This window comes from Macaca fascicularis, chromosome 19 (assembly GCF_037993035.2).
Source record: "Macaca fascicularis isolate 582-1 chromosome 19, T2T-MFA8v1.1".
In the NCBI taxonomy this organism is placed as follows: Eukaryota; Metazoa; Chordata; class Mammalia; order Primates; family Cercopithecidae; genus Macaca; species Macaca fascicularis.
Window position 1 is genome coordinate 52,385,580 of NC_088393.1, and position 21,077 is coordinate 52,406,656.

The window sequence follows — 21,077 nt, forward strand, 5'->3', positions numbered from 1 at the left end:
GATGGCTCCCACGTATCCCTCAGTGACCCCGAACCCATCTCCATTTACACTCAGGCACTCCCAGGGCCTCACAGCTACTCCCTGTTATTGTCCTTCAGTTCAAAGGCCTGGCCAATCTACTAGCCAACATGACGCAGTTACCTGGCCATTTCTCCACATTTCTGGTGAGGGCCCCACACCCAGCCACAGAAGAGCCCCTCCTGCATTCCGTCCTCACACGCAGGCCTGTCCATCTGCTTGCTACTGTCACACTCTTGCCAGCAGAAGAGGCTCCTCTAACGGCCGATATCACCACCCAGACTATCATCGCCCCGCAGCTGTGCAGCGGGACCCTCCTGCTTGCCGACGTGGCTGCCAGCGCCCATACTGACACCGACCTCCAGCATGTCGGCGTCCCTGCGGGTGACAATACCGCTGACATGGCTAGCATGACTGTCCTACATGGCAGTGACACTGTTGATGTAAGCCTCCCACATAGCTGGGACCACAAGTGCTTACCTCCACTACTGGCCTTTTTTTTTTTTTTAAATTTTAGAGTTGGGATTTCACCATGTCACCCAGGCTGGTCTAAATCTGCTGGGTTCAAGTGATCTTCCTGCCTCAACCTTCCAGGGTGCTGAGATTACTGGCATAAGCCTCCATAAGCCTTTTATTCTTTTTGATGTTATTGTTAATAGAATTATTTGCTACATTTCATTTTCAAATTGTTCATTGTGATTGTATGGAAATTTAATGGATTTTTGAATATTAAGCTTGTATCCTGAAACCTTGCTGGACTCATGTATTAGTTCGAATAGATCATTTAATGCATTCCTTAAGATTTTCTATATTCAGGATAATGTCTTTGAGAAACGGAATCTTTTTTTTTTACTTAATCCTTTGTTATCTGGATGCTTTCTATTGCCTAATTTTCCTGGTTAGAAATTCTGGTAAAATCTTGACTAAATATGGCAAGAGTAGACATCTTTGTCTTTTTTTAAAACTAATTTTTCATAATTGTCATTTATCCTGGAGACTGGCTCTCATTTGTTGCCTCGGCTGGTCTCAACCTCCTTGGCTCAAGCGATTCTCCCAAGTAGTGGGATTATGGGCATGAGCCACTGCACCCGGCCCTTTGTGTTGTTTGTGATGTCAGGTGGAAAGCATTTAATATTTTGCCATTAAACATGATGTTTGCTGTGGGTTTCTGGTGGATGTTCTTTACCAGGTTAAAGACGTTTTCTTTTTTTTTTTTTTTTTTTTTGAGACGGAGTGTCGCTCTGTAGCCCAGGCTAGAGTGCAGTGGCCAGATCTCAGCTCACTGCAAGCTCCGCCTCCTGGGTTTATGCCATTCTCCTGCCTCAGCCTCTCGAGCAGCTGGGACTACAGGCGCCCGCCACCTCGCCCGGCTAGTTTTTTTTTTTTGTATTTTTTAGTAGAGACAGGGTTTCACCGTGTTAGCCAGGATGGTCTTGATCTCTTGACCTCGTGATCCGCCCGTCTCGGCCTCCCAAAGTGCTGGGATTACAGGCTTGAGCCACCGCGCCCGGCCTAAAGACGTTTTCTTAGTTTCTAGAGTCTTTCTATCATGAATGATGTTGGATTTTGTCAAATGCTCTTTTGTGTCTATTGAAATCATCATGTGGTTTTTGTGTTTTAATAATCTAGTATATGTATTTTACATTGAGGTCTCCAAAACTCTCTTTCAGGATTAATTATTTTTAGTCATGATGGAAATGTTTGTGTTTTTACTGTTTACAGATATTCTTTTTATTTGACCTCGCAGTCCACACATAATTGAAATATGCAAACATTTAGTTTTCCCCTTGTATTTCAAATATTTAAATGTGAGAAGCCATTGTTTCAGTAACACCAGTTTTCCCCTTCCCCTTCCTTCCTTCTCTTCTTCCTTCCTTCCTTCTTTCCTTTCTTCCTTCCTTCCTTCCTTCTTTCCTTTCTTCCTTCCTTCCTTCTTTCCTTCCTTCCTTCCTTCCTTCCTTCCTTCCTTCCTTCCATTTCTCTCTTGCTTCTTCTGCCCTCTCTCTTTTATATTCATTGTGTGCATCCTACTTCCTCTGTTTTGTTCAGAAATCCTTGACAGTTGCAGGAAAATTGTGTTATTGTTTTTATTTACCGGTATGTCTCTTCCATGATTCTCGAATTGTAAACATCTATTGCTTTCTCTGAAGTCACTAAGTATTTATTACTTCGGTACACCTGTTTTTCTTTTTACAGCTATTTCTGGAGTATAGGGTTACATACTGATAAACCCAGTGTACTCGAAAATCTATTTAATATCCAAATAAACCAATCATAAAGTTTAATCATAAATCAAACCATCATAAGTCATGGTTTGTCCATGGATATGGGTTTCATCAATTCCATTGTATTCAATAATGCTGTACACCTTTAACAATAGCAAACTGATACAATTTATAGCATTTAAAAAATCCGTTATTAGAGGGATCCTACATAATATTTTGTCATTTATGAGGGAGGATGAGGGCTGAAAGTTCATCCTGTGTCTTTGAACAGATTCACGGGCCCACATTTTATAGGGATTGGTCCTCAGTTCTCCATGATTCCATGGAGAAAGTGATATTCAATTTGGGTCATGAATTCTGAGTAATAGTTCAAAAACAAAGGAGAGGATAGACAGAAGAACAATAGCGGCAAAGTCAGAGACTTGTGAAAATGGAAGATGGCTGGAAACTAGGACAGTTCATATCCAAGCAAAAAGAGGTAGGTTTGTAGCCAAATGCCTGGAGGCTTTGGATGCCATGGAGCCCTTGACAGTTTTTGAGAATGTATCAAAACAATTAAATAGTCTATTTGGAAGAGAGAGTCCTGGAACTTCTACGATGTAATTTTTGAACAATAATGAGAATGGAGAAATAAGGAAATGTGTTATCACTCTACTTGAAACCTCTTGTCATGGCACAGAAAAAGACATGTCTATCTTTAGACATGTCTGTTCTATCTTGGGAACAGAATTGTATCCCAGAATATACGTAATTATGTAGAATAATGTAGTAAGTGATCAAAATAGCATTTCATTCTACAGGGAAAGAATACATTTTTCAGGAAATAATGTTGACAAAACTCGACAAACATTTGGAGAATTAGAAAACATGATCTTCCTTTCATACCACACACAGGGATTAAAAACAATAGATGCATTAGAAATGAATATAGACATGAGTTTACTGGGAATCAGGGTAAGGAAAGTCTTTATGATCCTACAGGAATATACAGAATCTAGAATAAAAAGATACAAATTTGGACAAATCAAGGTGTTTTTAATTTAAAGTTCTTTAAAGTTGTTTACAAAGGATAGAAAAGGAAAATTCACCACCATTGATATATCGACGCCTGTTCAACATTTCCATGATCAAGGAAATGCAGTCAATAATAAGTCAGCATGTTTAGTCTATCACGTAGTGATAAAATTAAGAAAATGATTATTTCTGGTTTACACTGAAATTGTAAGTATAAGTTTCCTGGAGGATAAGGTAGTATGGAATCTAAAAACTAAATGATCCTAGGCAACCATTACAAATGATTTCAGTATGCAGTGAAAAACCATCTACAATATATGATCTGTGAATGAGAAAAATGGTTACAAGCTATTATGGGCCATTTGGGAGAGGGGATTTAAAAAGAAAATGTATATAAACTCACAAACATCAGAAAATAAATAAGCCAAGATATTAATAGTGTGTTCCCGCGTGCTAGGATTACAGAAGTCTTTAAATTAGTTAGAATTTTCTTCTTTCTTTATATTGAGTATGCATACCTTTTGAAATAAACCTTTAAACATAATTTACACCAACACAACCAGTAATACTGCATATCCAATGGTGATGGATATGGATTTTTTGAGAATATTGTAAGGTTTTCTTCAACACGAATATGTCAGGAGTGAGGAAAGACGTTCTAAAAATAGAAAAAATTAGCCGGGTGCATGTAATCCCAGCTACTTGGGAGGCCAAGGCAGGAGAGTCGCTTGAACCCGGGAGGCAGAGGTTGCAGTGAGCCGAGATCGAGCCACTGCACTGTAGCATGGGCGACAGAGCGAGACTGCATCTGAAAAAAAAAAAAGAAAGAAAGAAGGGTGGGGTGGTGCCGAAACCCAACCATAGGACACCATGCAGGGACAGCTCTCCTTGCTGGGCAGTGGGCAGAACTCGAGGGGGCGGGCATTTATGGCCCTATCTTGACCCTAACTCAGACCGCCCCCCCAGCCCCCCACCACTGAGGGTTCTGGGAAATGTCCGACAGTCTGGAGTCACTCACTTCCGTTGGCCATCCCACTGAGCTCCTCTCAGACAACGGTTAGGTGTATGAGGAGGTGGGTCTCAGTGGGGGGTCTTCTCTCTGTCCTCAATTATGGTTGATTCTCTAGGCCCTGCAGGAAGGGGCGGCCTGTGGTGCAGAATCAGAGCCAGAGAATTTCCAGAAGCTTGGCCTGGCCAAGAAGGGGTTTCAGGAGGCCAAGGCACTGAGCATCCTGGCCTGGGGCATTGGGCAGGGCCCGGTTGGGCAGCTGTAGCTTTGAGATGACATCTCTCAGCGTGGGAGACTCCAGTCACGGCAGTCTCAGATCCATGATCAATTCTCTCAGGGTAGCCGCCCGCCCATTTCTGTACTAAGTTAAGAGTTTTGGGTCTGTGAAGTCATTTTTGTAAAGAGCTGCAGAAGTTGATTCCTTGTGTTCTCTTTTTATTCTTTTGAAATTTACTAAGCATTGTGTAAGTTGTGAGAGATGGTTTTCTTTTTTAATTTCTTTCTTTCTTTTTTTTTTTTTTTTGAGACAGAATCTCACTCTGTTGCCCAGACTGGAGCGCAGTGGCATGATCTTGGGTTACTGCAACCTTCCACCTCCTGGGTTCAAGCAATTCTCCTGCCTCAGCCTCTTGAGTAGCTGGGATTACAAGCACACGCCACCACATCCAGCTAATTGTTCGTATATTTTTGTATTTTTTTTTTTTTGTATATTTTGTATACTTAGTAGAGATGGGGTTTCACCATATTGGTCAGGCTGGTCTGGAACTCCTGACCTTGTGATCCACCCACCTCAGCCTCCCAAAGTGCTGAGATTACAGGCGTGAGCCACCACCCCCGGCCGAGAGATGGTTTTCTGTATTGTTGCTGGCTCTGCTTTTGTAGCTATCTAGGCACACATAAGCAGAATTCCACTCTTAAGTGCCACACAGCACAAGAGAGTCACGGCTCTGAGTTCACATTTTGAGTTCGTGTGTTAATTCTCATTGTCGCCTGAAAGGTGTTGCATTGGACAGCAACAATGGCATGGCCCTTTGTCCCGAGAGTCCTGTAGGGAGGCAGGTCACTTTCCTAGAATCCCGAAGCCAGTAGGGGGGTAGATTACAGGATCAAGTAGATTACAGCCAGCTGACACTGAGAGATCTCACCCTGTGGTGTGTTGGGAACTGTGATTAAATCATGTTATCTCACTGCTCAGTTTTCTTTCACAGCCTTGCCTTACTGGGACTGTTTCCTCTCAGAGAGAGCTGTATGGAAGAGGGAGAAACAACCCCTGGTTTCTTGGCACTAGACCTCCAGTTGAGTGATCTTTGGTTTCTTGCTTTTTGTGGCAATGCCAGCTCTCGTCATGACCTCATTCTTTATCCCATGGTTTACAGATGTCCACCCAGTCTGCTTCACTGCGGCTGCCTTGCCCCAGAAATGGGTTTCTTTTAAGGGGTGAGGAATTTTGCAGTTCCTTTATTTAGTGTATCTCCTCCTTGTCTCCTAGTAGTGGGTCATTGGGTCGGTAAATCACTCAGGTTTATAGCATTTCAGGGCCGTGTTAGGATGAAACACGGGGAAGAAATAATTACAGTAACTGTGATGGTGTGTATAACTGACTGCTTAGTATATACCAAGTATCATGATTATCATGATGACGCTTTCATTACTGTGTACCTGTTGCCTGGACCGATGCCTGGCATAAAGTACCCTGTGAATAAATATTTGGATGAATAAATATCATGCTATTGTATTTTGTGAGCAATGCTGTTCGTTTTTATTAGCCTCATGTCACAGATGAGAATGCTGAAGCTTAAAAAGGTAAAGAAACTTAACAAGTAAGATCTGTTTAGGGCCTTTGTAGTAGAAGTAGAAGTCAGGGCCTTTGCAATTGGACTTCCTTCTCAACTCTTTTCATCTCAGATCTTTGCACAGCTGATTATTTCCATGCAGCTTTTAGAGACTGTCCCTGACCACCTGCTTAATGCTGCCCCTCCCACTGCTGGTGCGTATATTTCACATTCTCCCTGAAACACCGGAATCTGTCATGTTTGCTTCATTTTCTTCATAGTCCTTTTTTCAATGAAAGGTCGCCTCATCTGTAGACTGGTTTACCCACCAGAACACAAGCACCATAAGAAAAAGCCCTTGTACTTATTTACTGCTGTATTCCTACTGTTTCTTGTAGTGTCTAAGATGTCGATAGACCCTGAAAATGTATTTATTAAATGAATGAGTTTCTACATTCCTGGGTTACTGCTGGGATAGATGAATGATTGTAATGATAGTAGTTTATTGGAAATGTTCTACATGCCATGTTGTAGAGTCCGGCCCCACAGGGTCGGTGGGTTTCTCTCCCCATGTGCAGAGACGAGAGATTGTAGAAATAAAGACACGAGACAAAGAGATAAAAGAAAAGGCAGCTGGGCCTGGGGGACCACTACCACCAAGACACAGAGACTGGGAGTGGCCCCGAATGCTGGGCTGCGCTGATATTTATTGGATACAAGGCAAAGTGGCAGGGTAAGCAGTGTGAGCCATCTCCAATGATAGGTAAGGTCACATGGGTCACGTATCCATTGGACAGGGGGCCCTTCCCGGCCTGGCAGCGGAGGCAGAGAGAGAGAGAGAGAGGAGAGAGAGACAGCTTACACCATTATTTCTGCATATCAGAAACTTTTAGTATTTTCAGTAATTTGCTACTGCTATCTAGAAGGCAGAGCCAGGTGTACAGGATGGAACATGAAGGCACACTAGGAGCATGACCACTGAAGCACAGCATCACAGGGATACGGTTAGGCCTCTGGATAACTGCGGGTGGGCCTGACTGATGTCAGGTCTTCCACAAGAGGTGGAGGAGTAGAGTCTTCTCTAAACTCCCCCTGGGGAAAGGGAGACGCCCTTTCCCGGTATGCTAAGTAGCGGGTGTGTTTACTGGACACTGACGCTACCGCTAGACCACAGTCCACTTGGCAACGGGCGTCTTCCCAGACACTGGCATTACCGCTTGACTAAGGAGCCCTCTGGTGGTCCTGTCTGGGCATAGCAGAAGGCTCGCACTCTTGTCTTCTGGTCACTTCTCACTATGTCCCCTCAGCCCCTATCTCTGTATGGCCTGGTGTTTCCTAGGTTATAATTGTAGAGCGAGGATTATTATAATACTGGAATAAAGAGTAATTGCTACAAACTAATGATTAATGATATTCATATATAATCACATCTATTATCTATATCTAGTATACATATTCTTATTTTATATATTGTATTATAGTGGAACAGCTCATGCCCTCAGTCTCTTGCCTCGGCACCTGGGTGGCTTGCCGCCCACACCATGCAATGGGCTGTGAGCTTTATTCAAATAGCTATGTCTGTGTCAAAGAAAGAAGGCTTATTTCTTTCAGCTTTTCAAATAAGAATTATTATCCTTATTTAATAGAAATACAGACTGTGGAAAATACTGTGGTCCAATGAAATGATAGGAAGCACTAGGCTAGGGACCAGAGCACCAGGATCACAGGGAAGAGTGGCCAAAATGATGCTGGAAACATCACTGTGGGCCCAATGCTGAAGAATCTTGCAGGTCATGCTAAAGAGTTTGAAGACTGTGTGTTGTTGTTGTTATTATTGTTATCCTCAGGTCTCTGGTTAGATATTTTCTCCAAGAAGCCTTCTTTGATATCCCCCACTATATTAGGTCCTCACTGTGTCTGGCACCTCTCTTATCATCGCACTATACTGTGGTTTCTCATCTTCAGACCCAGCTACAAGCTTAGAGGGGAGGGACTGCATAGCTTCTTCAACACGTATTTGTTAGGTGACTACTGTGTGTTGTTAGGCTTGCATGACAGAGTGAGTGAGAGCAGCAGGAGATGAAGTCAGGTAAATGGGAGCCAGATGATACACCATCTTGTAAACCAATGGAAGGACTCTGGCTTTTAGTCTTTTTTTTTTTTTTTGAAATTTATTTTGCTTTAAATTCGGGGATACATATGCAGAATGTGCAGGTTACATAGGTATATATGTGCCATGGTGATTTGCTGCAAGCATCAACCCATTATCTACGTTAGATATTTCTACTAATGCTCTCCCTCTCCTTGCCCTCCACCCACCAACAGGCCCTGATGTGTGATGTTCCCTTCCCAGTGCCCATATGTTCTCATTGTTCAACTCCCACTTATGAGTGAGAAGATGCGGTGTTTGGTTTTCTGTTCCTGTGTTAGTTTGCTGAGATTGATGGTTTTGAGCTTTATCAATGTCCCTGCAAAGGATATGAACTCATTCTTTTTTATAGCTGCTTAGTATTCCATGGTGTATATACGCCATATTTTCTTTATCCAGTCTATGATTGATGGACATTTGGGTTGGTTCCAAGTCTTTGCTATTGTGAATAGTGCTGCAGTAAACATACATGTGCATGCGTCTTTATCATAGAGTGATTTATAATCCTTTGAGTATGTACCCAGTAATGGGATTGCTGAGTCAAACGGTATTTCTGGTTCTAGATCCTTGTTGAAATTGCCATACTGTCTTCCACAGTGGTTGAACTAAACTACACTCCCACGAAGAGTGTAAAAGCGTTTCTATTTCTCCACATTCTCTCCAGCATCTGTTGTTTCCTGACTTTTTAATGATTGCCATTCTAACTGTCATCAGATTGTATCTAATTGTGGTTTTGATTTGCATTTCTCTAATGACAAGTGATGATGAGCTTTCTTTCATATGTTTGCTGGCTGCATAAATGTCTTCTTTTGAGAAGTGTTTGTTCATATCTTTTGCCCACTTTTTGATGGGCTTGTTTTTTCTTGTAAGTTTAAGTTCCTTGAAGATTCTGGATATTAGACCCTTGTCAGATGGGTAGCTTGCAACAATTTTCTCCCATTCTGTAGGTTGCCTGATCACTCTGTTGATAGTTTCTTCTGCTGTGCAGAAGCTCTTTGATTAGATCCCACCTGTCAGTTTTGGCTTTTGTTGCAATTGCTGTCGGTGTTTTAGTCATGAAGTCTTTGCCCATGCCTGTGTCCTGAATGGTACTGCCTAGGTTTATTTCTAGGGTTTTTATGGTTTGGGGTTTTACATTTAAGTCTTTAACCAATCTTGAGTTAATTTTTGTATAAGGTGTAAGGAAGGGTTTCAGTTTCTATTTTCTGCACATGGCTAGCCCGTTTTCCCAGCATCATTTATTAAATAGGGATCTTTTCCCCATTGTTTGTTTTTGGCAGGTTTGTCAAAGATCAGATGGTTGTAGATGTGTAGTGTTATTTTTGAGGTCTCTGTTCTGTCCCATTGGTCTATATATCTGTTTTGGTGTCAATACCATGCTGTTTTGGTTACTGTAGCCTTGTAGTATAGTTTGAAGTCAGGTAGCAGGATGCCTCCTCTAGCTTTGGTTTTTTTGTGTTTTTTTTTTTTTGCTTAGGATTGTCTTGGCTCTACGGGCTCTTTTTTGGTTCCATATGAAATTTAAAGTAGTTTTTCTAATTCTGCGAAGAAAGTCACTGGTAGCTTGATGGGAATAGCATTGAATCTATAAATTACTTTAGGCAGTATGGTGGCCATTTTCATACTAATTCTTCCTATCCATGAGCATGGAGTGTTTTTCCATTTGTTTATGTTCTCATTTCCTTGGGCAGCTGTTTGTAGTTCTTGAAGAGGTCCTTCACATCCCTTGTAAGTGTTATTCCTTGGTATTTTATTCTCTTTGTAGCAATTGTGAATGGGAGTTCACTCATGATTTGGCTCTCTGCTTGTCTATTGTTGGTGTATAAGAATGCTTGTGAATTTTGCACATTGATTTTGCATCCTGAGGAGACTGCTGAAGTTGCTTATCAGCTTAAGGAGTTTTTGGGCTGAGATGATGGGGTTTCCTAAATATACAATTATGTTGTATGCAAACGGGAACAATTTGACTTCCTCTCTTCCTATTTGAATATGCTTTATTTCTTTCTCTTGCCTGGTTGCCCCAGCCAGAACTTCCAATACTGTGTTGAATAGGAGTGGTGAGAGAGGGCATCCTTGTCTTGTTCTGGTTTTCAAAGGGAATGCTTCCAGCTTTTGCTCATTTCATATGATATTGGCTATGGGTTTGTCATAAATATCTCTCATTATTTTGACGTATGTTCCATCAATACCTAGTTTATTGATAGTTTTTTTTAGCATAAGGGAGATTGAATTTTATCAAGGACCTCTTCTGCATCTATTGAGATAATCATGTGGTTTTTGTCATTGGTTCTGTTTATGTGATGGATGATGTTTATTGATTTGCATATGTTGAACCAGCCTTGCATCCTATGGATGAAGCCAACTTGATCGTGGTTGATAAACTTTTTGATGTGCTGCTGATTTTGGTTTGCCAGTATTTTATTGAGAATTTCCATATTGATGTTCATCAGGGATATTGGCCTGAAATGTTATTTTCTTGTTGTATCTCTGCCAGGTTTTGGTATGAGGATGATGCTGGCCTCATAACATGAGTTAGGAAGGAATCCCTCTTTTTCTATTGTTTGGAATAGTTTCAGAAGGAATGGTACTAGCTCTTCTTTGTAGAATTCAGTAGAATTCGGCTGTGAATCCACCTGGTCCTGGGCATTTTTGTTGGTAGACTATTAATTACTGCCTTAATTTCAGAAATTGTTATTGATCTACTCGGGGATTCAACTTCTTCCTGGTTTAGTCTTGGGAGGGTGTATGTGTCCAGGAATTTATCCATTTCTTCTAGATTTTCTAGTTTATTTGTGTAGAGGTATTTATAATATTCTCTGATGATAGTTTGTATTTCTATGGGATCAGTGGTGATACCCTGTTTATAGCAGTTTATTAACTTGATAGACCCATAGTATGGAATACTATGCCCAAAAAAAATAAGGTAACTAATATATATGAACATGGAAATAACTCTGAGACAATGTAAACAAAACTAAGGTGCAGAATATCTAGTCAATATGGCACCATCTAAGTGAAAGCAAACAAAAACTGTCACACTCTATCTGTACACAAATATGCATGTGAATATATAGAAGCTGATCTGAAACAACAGAGGTGAAACTGATGGTTATTTTGGGAGAGAAATGAAATTAAGGGAGAGGTGGTTGATGTAGGAAGGGGGCTTGCATTTTAACATAAGCCAATTATTATCTTAAACATATGGGTAATTTGCATTAGGAAAAAGAGAAATTAAGTCCTAGAAATATGCATATTTACAAGACACTAGGAGTGAAATAAAGTCTCAAACCAAAGAAGTGACAGACCAAGTTTTGGTTCCAAAGGAAGAAATAAAGTCCTAGCAACATGCAGACATTCTTAAGGAAACAAGTGGTGAAATAAAGTCTCAAACCGAAAAAGGGAAGGACCAATTTTTGGTTGAAATCGTGCCTCTCAACCTACATGCACTGAGGTCAGGTCTATGAATTTGATCATATATTAAAGGAAGAACAGAGATCAAATTATTGGAGAAAATTATCCTGAACACATGACAGACAGTAGCTACACAACACAAAATGGGGGAAAAATGAATAATGGAAAAATGGGTGAACGGTCAGGCATGGTGGTGTGCCCCTGTGGTCCTGGCTACTCAGGGGGTCGATTCAGGACGATTGCACAGAGACCCTGTGTCTAAAACGACTTTTCAAAATGAAAACATTGAAAACAGTGGCATGCCCCTGGTTGTTTGACCTGTGCTTCTGACAGGCCGGCTAGAAATCAGAATTCCACCACCATTTCCTTTTTGAATTCCATTAATCTGCCTAGAGCAGCTGACAGGACTCAGGGAAACACTTATGTTTAGCAGTTGATTCTGAAGGAAATTGCAGAACGGTACAGGTGAAGAGATGCATGGGACCAAGTTTTGGGGGAGGGGTGCACTGCCTTCCCAAGTGTTCCATCCAGAAGGAACCAAGTCTTTTTGGGACTAGATGGAGGCTTCATTCAACAGGCCTGAAGGAAGCACACAAACCTACCCCGTTGGTAAAAGGAAAAAGAGTGAAAAATGTATTGGGTGAATACATCACATTTCTATGTGAAGCAGAGACTGTGATTCTGTTTTAGAGATGAAGAAAGGAATGGCGGATCTCAGACTTAAACCCAGGTCAGTACGACTTCACGATCTGCCTTTCTGCTCTGCATGCTGCCTGCCTGTGACAGCTGCATGCAGGGCCCCATGCCCAGATTATGGAGAAGCATGATTCTTAATGGCTGAACTCTTAGTGGTTAAAATAGGGTCTGACATAGTATCTATTGACTGGCCAAATGTCAATAATAGCCATTCAAGAGGCTGAATGTGACATGCAGTCACTCCTGATGGCCAGATTGCACAATCCCATGTTATGCTGTGACTCCAGGGTTCAGTGCAACAGGCTGAGGTGTTTTCGGTATTCTTAGCAACACATCTGGATGCACGAGATCGCTCAAGTATAGCTAAGCTGAATTTAAGTTCTGACCTCCCGTCAAACTGTCTCATCCTAATGGTTGCTGGGAGATTCCCTTGCTAACTTGGCATGCTTCATTTTGAAGGCATACTGTTACTTCACAACGCCCTTATTATACTTGAGATATGTGTATTCAGGCTGACGACTGTCCTGAAGTATAGTTGCAACTTGTTTAGATCCACAAATGCTTCTGGGATATTGGTGTCCTTTGTATCTGAACCCACCTTACCAAACAAGTAATGCCAACAAGTCCACATCATCAACTTGTTGGCAGGATACAATGTTACTATCAGCATGAACCTTAGATTCTGACCAGACCCATCTCCCCTACCAACCCACTCCAGTTAGCGAAAACTTGCTTAATATCTATGTACTACCAGATTTTATTTCCAATGTTGTCCCCACAGACAGGCTGCTTTTACAACTCTGCAAATTCCCTTAAACTTGTATTAACCTTTCTACCATAGAGCATTAAAAAAAATGACACCAGAGTAACGCCTCATTTTATCTCATAGAAAGCACTGAATTCCACCCCCACAGCAACCCACTGCACAACAGTTGCAGCTTTCTCTCCTTAACTGTCTGTATACCTTATTGCCACTGAAATCCTAGCAGCTGGTTGGCACCTGAGTAAACTTTAGGCAACCCAGTGAGACCTCAAGGACTGCAGACCCTGAAGTAGAAAAGAGACATCACAAGTGCACAAGGCAGACCCACTGTTGGCGTGACCATTCCATCCACATTAGTCTCCCATGATTACACAGGTGCTGTGGTTTTAAGATGTGACCCCTCCCCGTACGTGTAGCCTAGACTTAGTGACTCCTCATGAATATAGCGGAAGTGATGATGACTTAAGAAATTGGGTCATAAAAGGCACCCTGGCTTCCAGCTTGCTCTCTTCTCTCTGATTACTTACTCTGGGGGATGTCACTTGCTGCATGATGAAGGCCTTTAGCCCTGGGAAGCCCACAAAGTCAGAAACAGACTTCTGTTAACAGCCAGCAAGGAACTGAGAGGCTCCTGCCTGAAGTGATCTTGGGAGCAGAACTTGCAGGCCCCAGTCCAGCATTCAGATGACTGCAGCTCCTGCCAACATTTGACAGCTGCCTCTAGAACATTGGGGGAGATACTGCCTAGAATTTGAGGAGTCTGCTGACAACCTCAGGGAATACAGAATGAGTTAAACTTTTCAGCCACAAACTTTGAGGTAGGAGGGATGGGGATGGTGTCTGCATTTGTTCTATTGGCCATGAAATCCTACATCCCGAGTGACCCTGCTGCAGTTCCATAAATTACTTTTTATCCCTGCCCCTTGCCCTCTTCCGAAACCTTATTTCCCACAGTAAATACTTTGGTTATGTTCTTTATTTAGATATAAAGTACCTGTTCCCCACCTCCTGACACGTCTTCTCTCTCTGGCAGCTCCAGGCAGCAGAGGGCTCAGACCAGAGCAGACCCAGGTTTCCTGAGTCACCAAGACAGGTTATCCTGGAGGAACACATGATGATGTGCTGCCCTCTACAAAACCAGGCTCGTGAGCTCACTAGTCCAAGAAGGCAGGACTGCAAAATGGATACACCGTGGCTCCTAATTATCTAGATGGCCTCATCTCCTACCAGTCAGCAAAAATGATGTACCCTCTGAGAGTATTCACATCACTCATTTGTATGCCTTATCTTTGGTACAGGGAGTTGGGTGAACAGGAGAAAAAGCCAAAAAAGTTGTAGAGGTTACAACATGAATCTTTAATCATAACGGATTGTTCCATCAGGATAATTTTTTAAAAATAGCTTTACTGTTATTATAAAACTGAAAGATACTTTGTTACAAAGTAAAATACACAAAAGTACAATGTATGTATTATACATTCAGAATCCCACCACTAGAGATTAGTTATGATAGTGACCTCTCATAAGTATTTTTTTCTCTGTTGCTCTAAACATACAAATAGAAAAACATATTAACAAAATGGGGTCGTGCTATAATTGTTCTAAACCTCTCCTGGTTCACTAAACAGTTCACGAGCAACCTTCATCGTCATTATCTGTGTGCCTGGAGATTTCTAATGGCTTTCCGTTGCATACATATGCCTGAACTTATTTTAAAAAATTTCCTACCAATGGAAACTGGAAATATTAACATTTGCTACTTAAAAAAAAAAAACCTTTAAAAAACTCCACCTATTTACTGCCACTTCAAAGGTTATAGAAATTGAACTGATATGTTAACAAATTCTTTCAAAAACAGTGCACCCATTTTCTCTCTTACCAATAAGTACATAAGACTTATCCTGTCCATTTTTGCAAAAATAAGTCCATTTTTGCACTGCTATAAAGAACTACCTGAGACTGGGTAATTTATAAAGGAAAGAGGTTTAATTGACTCACAGTTCCACATGGCTGGGGAGGCCTCCAAAAACTTACAGTCACAGCTGAATGCAAAGGAGAAATAAGGACCTTCTTCACAAGGGGGGCAGGAAGGAGACAGCGAGGAAGGGCTACACCTTAAAACCATCGGTCTCATGAGAACTCACTATCATGAGAACAGCAAGGGAGACATCTGCCTTCGTGATTCAATCATCTCTGACCAAGGCCCTCCTCTGACACATGGGGATTAAAATTTGAGATGAGATTTGGGTGGGGCACAGAGCCAAACCATATCAGACTGCATGTTTCCACAACCCCCCCCACTGATGGGGGATTTGATGATTCTATTTTACTACTGCTAATTTTACTACTTTAGGGTGAAATGGCATTTGTGATTTTTAAGATATCTAATATTTGATACATTAAACTATGAAATGAACTGGAGCAAAACCATTATATTCATGACAGCAATAAAACAAATTCCTAGAAATATGCTTAAGATGACTCAGAACCTATTTTTAACCATCTCTAAGAAATATTACTAAGGGACCATATAAAATAATATCAGTGGGAAAAAGTCATTTTTTTTTTTTTTTTTTTTTTTTGAGACGGAGTCTCGCTGTGTCGCCCAGGCTGGAGTGCAGTGGCCGGATCTCAGCTCACTGCAAGCTCTGCCTCCCGGGTTTTTACGCCATTCTCCTGCCTCAGCCTCCCGAGTAGCCGGGACTACAGGCACCCGCCACCTCGCCCGGCTAGTTTTTTTTGTATTTTTTAGTAGAGACGGGGTTTCACCGTGTTAGCCAGGATGGTCTCGAACTCCTGACCTCGTGATCCGCCCGTCTCGGCCTCCCAAAGTGCTGGGATTACAGGCTTGAGCCACCGCGCCCGGCCGAAAAAGTCATTTAAGTGGAAAAAAAAAAATCAGCATTTCAAAGATGCCACGTTCTTTCAAAATTAACCTATAAATTCAATGCAATGCCAATAAATAAATAAATGTAATTAATAACTCAATGCAACGCCAGATTTTTTTTTTTAAACCTGGAAAGTAGGCCGGGCGCGGTGGCTCAAGCCTGTAATCCCAGCACTTTGGGAGGCCGAGGCGGGTGGATCACGAGGTCAGGAGATCGAGACTATCCTGGCTAACATGGTGAAACCCCGTCTCTACTAAAAATACAAAAAAAAAAAACTAGCCGGGCGTGGTGGCGGGCGCCTGTAGTCTCAGCTACTTGGGAGGCTGAGGCAGGAGAATGGCGTGAACCCGGGAGGCGGAGCTTGCAGTGAGCCGAGATCCGGCCACTGCACTCCAGCCTGGGCGACACAGCGAGACTCCGTCTCAAAAAAAAAAAAAAAAAAACACCTGGAAAGTAAACTATTTCTGCAGTTTACTACAACACCTCTGAGAGCTGTAAAGCTTACCTACGAGATAAAATACAGTCACAAAAACATAATAAAAATGTGAGACACACACAGATCTGCTAAGAGGACTCTTCCTGGTCTTCTCAGAGTGACTTGTTTCAATAACTGTTAATGTTACCTTTTTGTTTTTATAAAGTGATCTTTATAAGGTATGTACCACACTGGTTTTAGGAAGGTGGAAACTTGTTCCTACACTGTCCTATTGATATAGCTATACAACGCACACAAAGAATCTGTCCATAATTGACACCTTGGATACATTCTCACCACTTGTACATTGTAAAAGCTCCCTCCCAGGCAGATTCTGATGAAAGTGAGGATTTTTAGTGAAACCACTGCTGCATTGTTTCTTTAAAGCCTGCTCTGCTGCACAACAGACTCTTAAACACTGAAATTTGTAACTGAAGTGCTTACTTATCACACTTCCAGGTCTTCCCTTCCTATGCAGACTATGAGATAAATGTAAAATCATCAGTTTCTCCTATAGCCCTCCTACATGTCACTTTCCTATGGTTTTTCTCCTGTGTTGGCTCTCAGATGGACAGAAAGCCCCAGGTCCCAGATGGAAACCTCTATGTACATCTATTTATAAGGGTTCTCATCTAAATGCACTCTCTGGTGGTTCCGCAGCCCTGAGTTGTACCTGAAGCCTTTCCCACACACATCACATGTATAGGGCTTCTCTCCAGTGTGGACTCTCTGATGAACATGAAGACAGGAGCTGCGGCCAAAGCCCTTCCCACACTCCTCACATTTATAGGGTTTCTCACCAGTGTGGACCCTCTGATGACCTTGAAGATGTGAGCGCTGACTATAGCACTTCCCACACACGTGACATCTGTATGGCTTCTCACCAGTGTGAACTCTCTTGTGACTAATGAGACCTGAGCCGTAACTGAAACCCTTCCCACATTCATAACAAGTGTAGGGTTTCTCTCCCGTGTGCAACCTCTGGTGGGTGCGAAGATTAGAGCCATAACTGAATCCCTTGCCACACCAATCACACGTATAGGGCTTTTTCCCCGTGTGGACTCGCTGATGTTTGTGAAGGCTTGACGTGCACCTAAAGCCCTTTCCGCATTCTTGGCATCTGAAAGGTTTCTCACTAGTGTGGACTCTGTGGTGAATGAGAAGCCCTGAGCTGTAACTGAAGCCTTTGCCACACTCAGCACATTTATAGGGCTTCTCTCCAGTGTGGGCTCTCTGATGGTTAAGGAGGTCGGAGCTGTAGATGAAACCCCTCCCACACACATCACATATGTAGGGCCTCTCTCCCGTGTGGACCCACTGGTGGTTGTGAACGTCCGAATTCCGCCGGAAGCCCTTCCCACACTCACCACATTTATAGGGTTTCTCTCCTGTGTGGACCCTCTGATGGATGTGGAGGTCGGAGCGCCGGCCAAAGCCCTTCCCGCATTCGCATTTGTAGGGTTTCTCTCCTGTGTGCAGTCTCTGATGGGTGAGAAGCCCTGAATTGTAAATGAAACTCTTACCACACACATTGCATTCGTACAGATGCTGCCCCATGTGAACTCTCTGGTGAGCTTGAAGGTACGAGTTGTGACGGAAACTTTTGCCACACTTGTCACACTGGTAGGGCCGCTCACCAGTGTGCGTCTTCTGATGACTGCTGAGGTTGGAGCTGCAGCTGAATCCCTTTCCACACTCGACACAGGTGTAGGGCTTTTCTCCAGAGTGAACGTGCTGGTGCTTGAGGAGTGCATACTTCACACAGAAGCCTTTGCCACACTCGCTGCAGATGTAGGGCTTCTCCCCTGTGTGCAGCCTTTGATGGACCTGAAGCACTGAGCTGTAACTGAAGCCCTTCCCACACTCGCTGCATTTATACGGTTTCTCTCCAGTGTGGACCCTCTGATGGACAAGCAGGTTTGAACTTCGACCAAACGCCTTCCCACACTCCTCACATTTATAAGGTCTCCTTCCTGTGTGCACCCCTTGATGAATAAGAAGAACCGATTTATACCTGAAATCCTTTCCACAGATATCACATCTATAGAGCATGTCTCCCACAGGGGCTCTGGGGTGGTTGTGTATGTGCCTGTTCTCAAGACTCTTAACAGATTTCTCTCCTGTGGGAATTCTTTGATGTCTGTTAAGATAGGAACTCTGCCTCAAGTCCTTACCTTTCTTTTTCAAAGGTACCCTTGGATGGGGGGGAAGGTCTGAATCGTCCCTGAAGCCATTTCCATATTCGTTACTTTTCAAGCCATTCTCTCCAGGGTTATTGTGATGAAGTACAGAGTTTTTAATGCAGTCTTTTCTACATTTATTGCAATCACATGGCTTGTCTATTTCAGGGAATCTGTGATCAACATGACAAGACATCCAGCAAAAGCTGTAATCATCCCAATTACATTTACATACAGTGTCTTCTGTGTTGAGATTTTCACATCTTTGTTGAACATCCCCTGACTGGTTCACAAATGCTTTTGCCCAAGATCCTTGAATGGGGATTGGTCTTATAGCTTTCCAGGCTGGAAACTGATTTTCTAAAGCGGTAAGCCCATACCCTTGTAGACTGTCCAGGAAATTCTCAATTGGAAAACACTGTGTAGATGCTCCTTCCCACGCTTGATGGGAAGCAGCATCTCCTGAGAACTGGAAGTCTTTTCCTTGCAGATTTACTCTACAGTCTTGACTCCCAGGTAATTCACCCACCACCTCTTCCCAGATTTTGCAGGAGGAGAGCTCTTTGTGTGAAAATAACCTTAATTCTTCATCTTGAATATATTCCATATCCCTTCCATTCTTGTCTCCTATGAGGTTAAAGACAATTCAGAGATGAGAACTAGTAAAAGACTGGCTCAGGGACATCAGACTTTCAGACTTGAAGTAATAATAGCCTAGAGAAAAATTACGCTTTATGTATCATTACTATTAGAGCACTTATGTTTATGACAGGAAGAGGCTCCTATTAAGAAGTTTTGAAGCTAAATGCTAGTATGATCCTGTATCTGACACTGTATATAAATAATATCTGACAAAATTGTAACACTTCCTATCTGCCAATGATGTACACATATTAACTGACTTAAACCTCAGAATAATATCGAAGTAGAAATCATTATATTATCTTCATTTTCTAATGATGAAACCAAGTCAGAAAGAGGGTAGGTAACCTAGCACATTATTCCACCATACTGTGAGGCAGTGGTGGAGCTGGCATTTAAATGCAGGAAGCCCACACGGCCTTCTCCCTGCACTGTGTCTCAGAGCGACTGTACTCTGGGTATGTGTAAGCCATACTTCAGGAGGGTGCCAAATTTTCCACAGTGCACCACCTGTGTCATCTCGTGTGAGCAGATTCAATAGGAATCCAGAAAACACTGTTAAGGCAGGAAGACACACACATATTTGACTTACAATCATTACTTATGCCTTGACATCCTCTGGATCCCAGGCTGCAAAGGATCAAACTGGCATATTGACCATAGTTCTGGATGATTTAAAAATTGTGTCCATGTTTTCTGATATTCTTTATTGGCTATTTTTATCTTTTAGGGCTCGAGTAACAAGAACCTGTTTATAACCAGGGACTAGTATAATACTAGAAGAAAGTGAGAAATTCATTTGAGGACTCTCAATATTCTGGGACAGTCTCTCTGCCACTGGCTTGCCTTCTACTGCCTGGCTGTTTCTATTAGAGGGACGGAAGTCCAGAGGTCCCTCACTCATTCTGGGTATGATATTCTGTGAAAGACACACAGAAACCATGAGAAGGTAGGAACTGAACGGAAGAAATGAAGTGGCAGAACAATCATCTACGATGCTGCCAACAGTACCCACAGGCAACACAAGGGGTGATGAATGGGACCTCTTGTGTGGCAAGCTCACTCCTCACTGCCCAGCCAGGCTCTTGTCTCCAAGACCTCTAGGCCCCATGGTTCTCACCTGGAGATGCATCTCTTGGAGTTTCTCCACCTGTTACCCCAGTCTTCAAAAATTCCTATGTTGAAATCCTAAATCCCAATGTGATACCATTAGGAGGTGGTGGGTCTTTGGGAGGTAATTAAGTCATGAAGGTGGAGCCCCCAGAACAGAAATTAGTGTCCTTAGAAAAGAGATCCCCAGAGAGCTCTTCTCTGCCATGTGAGGACACAAAAGGAAGTCAGCTATCTGCACCCTGGCAGAGGGCTCGCACCAGAACCCAACCATGCTGGCACCCTGATCTCGGACCAGGCCTTCCAGACTCTGAGAAATAAACTTCTGTTGTTTATATGCTACCCAGTCTGGCAATTTTTTATAGCAGCCGGAGCTACGAGTTCTATAAAAATAAGATTTAACCTGTGTAAAAAAGTCAAAAATATCTTCTTCTCCAGGAACAAGAACACTCCAAGAAGTTCAGTTCCAATTACCCGGAGGATTCCTCTCACCCACTGAGAGCAGGTTCCTGAAATTCTCCAGCATCACATCTCGGTACAGCTGTCTCTGGGTAGAGTCCAGCAGCCCCAGCTCCTCCTCAGTGAAGACCACAGCCACGTCCTTGAAGCTTAATGGCTCCTACAATGAAAAACCATTAACACAAACATCTACTAGATGAAGACAAATTGGTGTCCACAGAGGAGGTTTATAGAAACAAAATAATTTAAAAATCTAAACTGCACAT

General features: G+C 42.5%; 1 protein-coding gene across 17 annotated transcripts in view; it reads right to left on the reverse strand.

Annotated features, from left to right (window-relative positions):
- Window positions 1–3,257: 3,257 nt before the first annotated feature.
- ZNF229 (zinc finger protein 229) overlaps window positions 3,258–21,077 on the reverse strand; it is a 35,870-nt gene continuing 18,050 nt past the window's right edge. For 9 of the 17 annotated variants that reach the window (XM_015441611.3, XM_005589525.4, XM_045381011.2 and 6 more), the window contains 2 exons: window positions 20,827–20,971; window positions 9,631–19,227 (listed from right to left, as the gene is read on the reverse strand). In XM_015441611.3, the coding sequence (XP_015297097.3) occupies window positions 17,033–19,227; window positions 20,827–20,878 (2,247 nt within the window). In that variant the 5' untranslated portion in view covers window positions 20,879–20,971 and the 3' untranslated portion in view covers window positions 9,631–17,032. Of the gene's footprint in view, window positions 4,066–4,088; window positions 6,851–9,630; window positions 19,228–20,362; window positions 20,972–21,077 lie in introns of those variants that run through there. The other 8 variants (XM_074023859.1, XM_074023860.1, XM_015441608.3 and 5 more) reach the window with 6 other exon arrangements.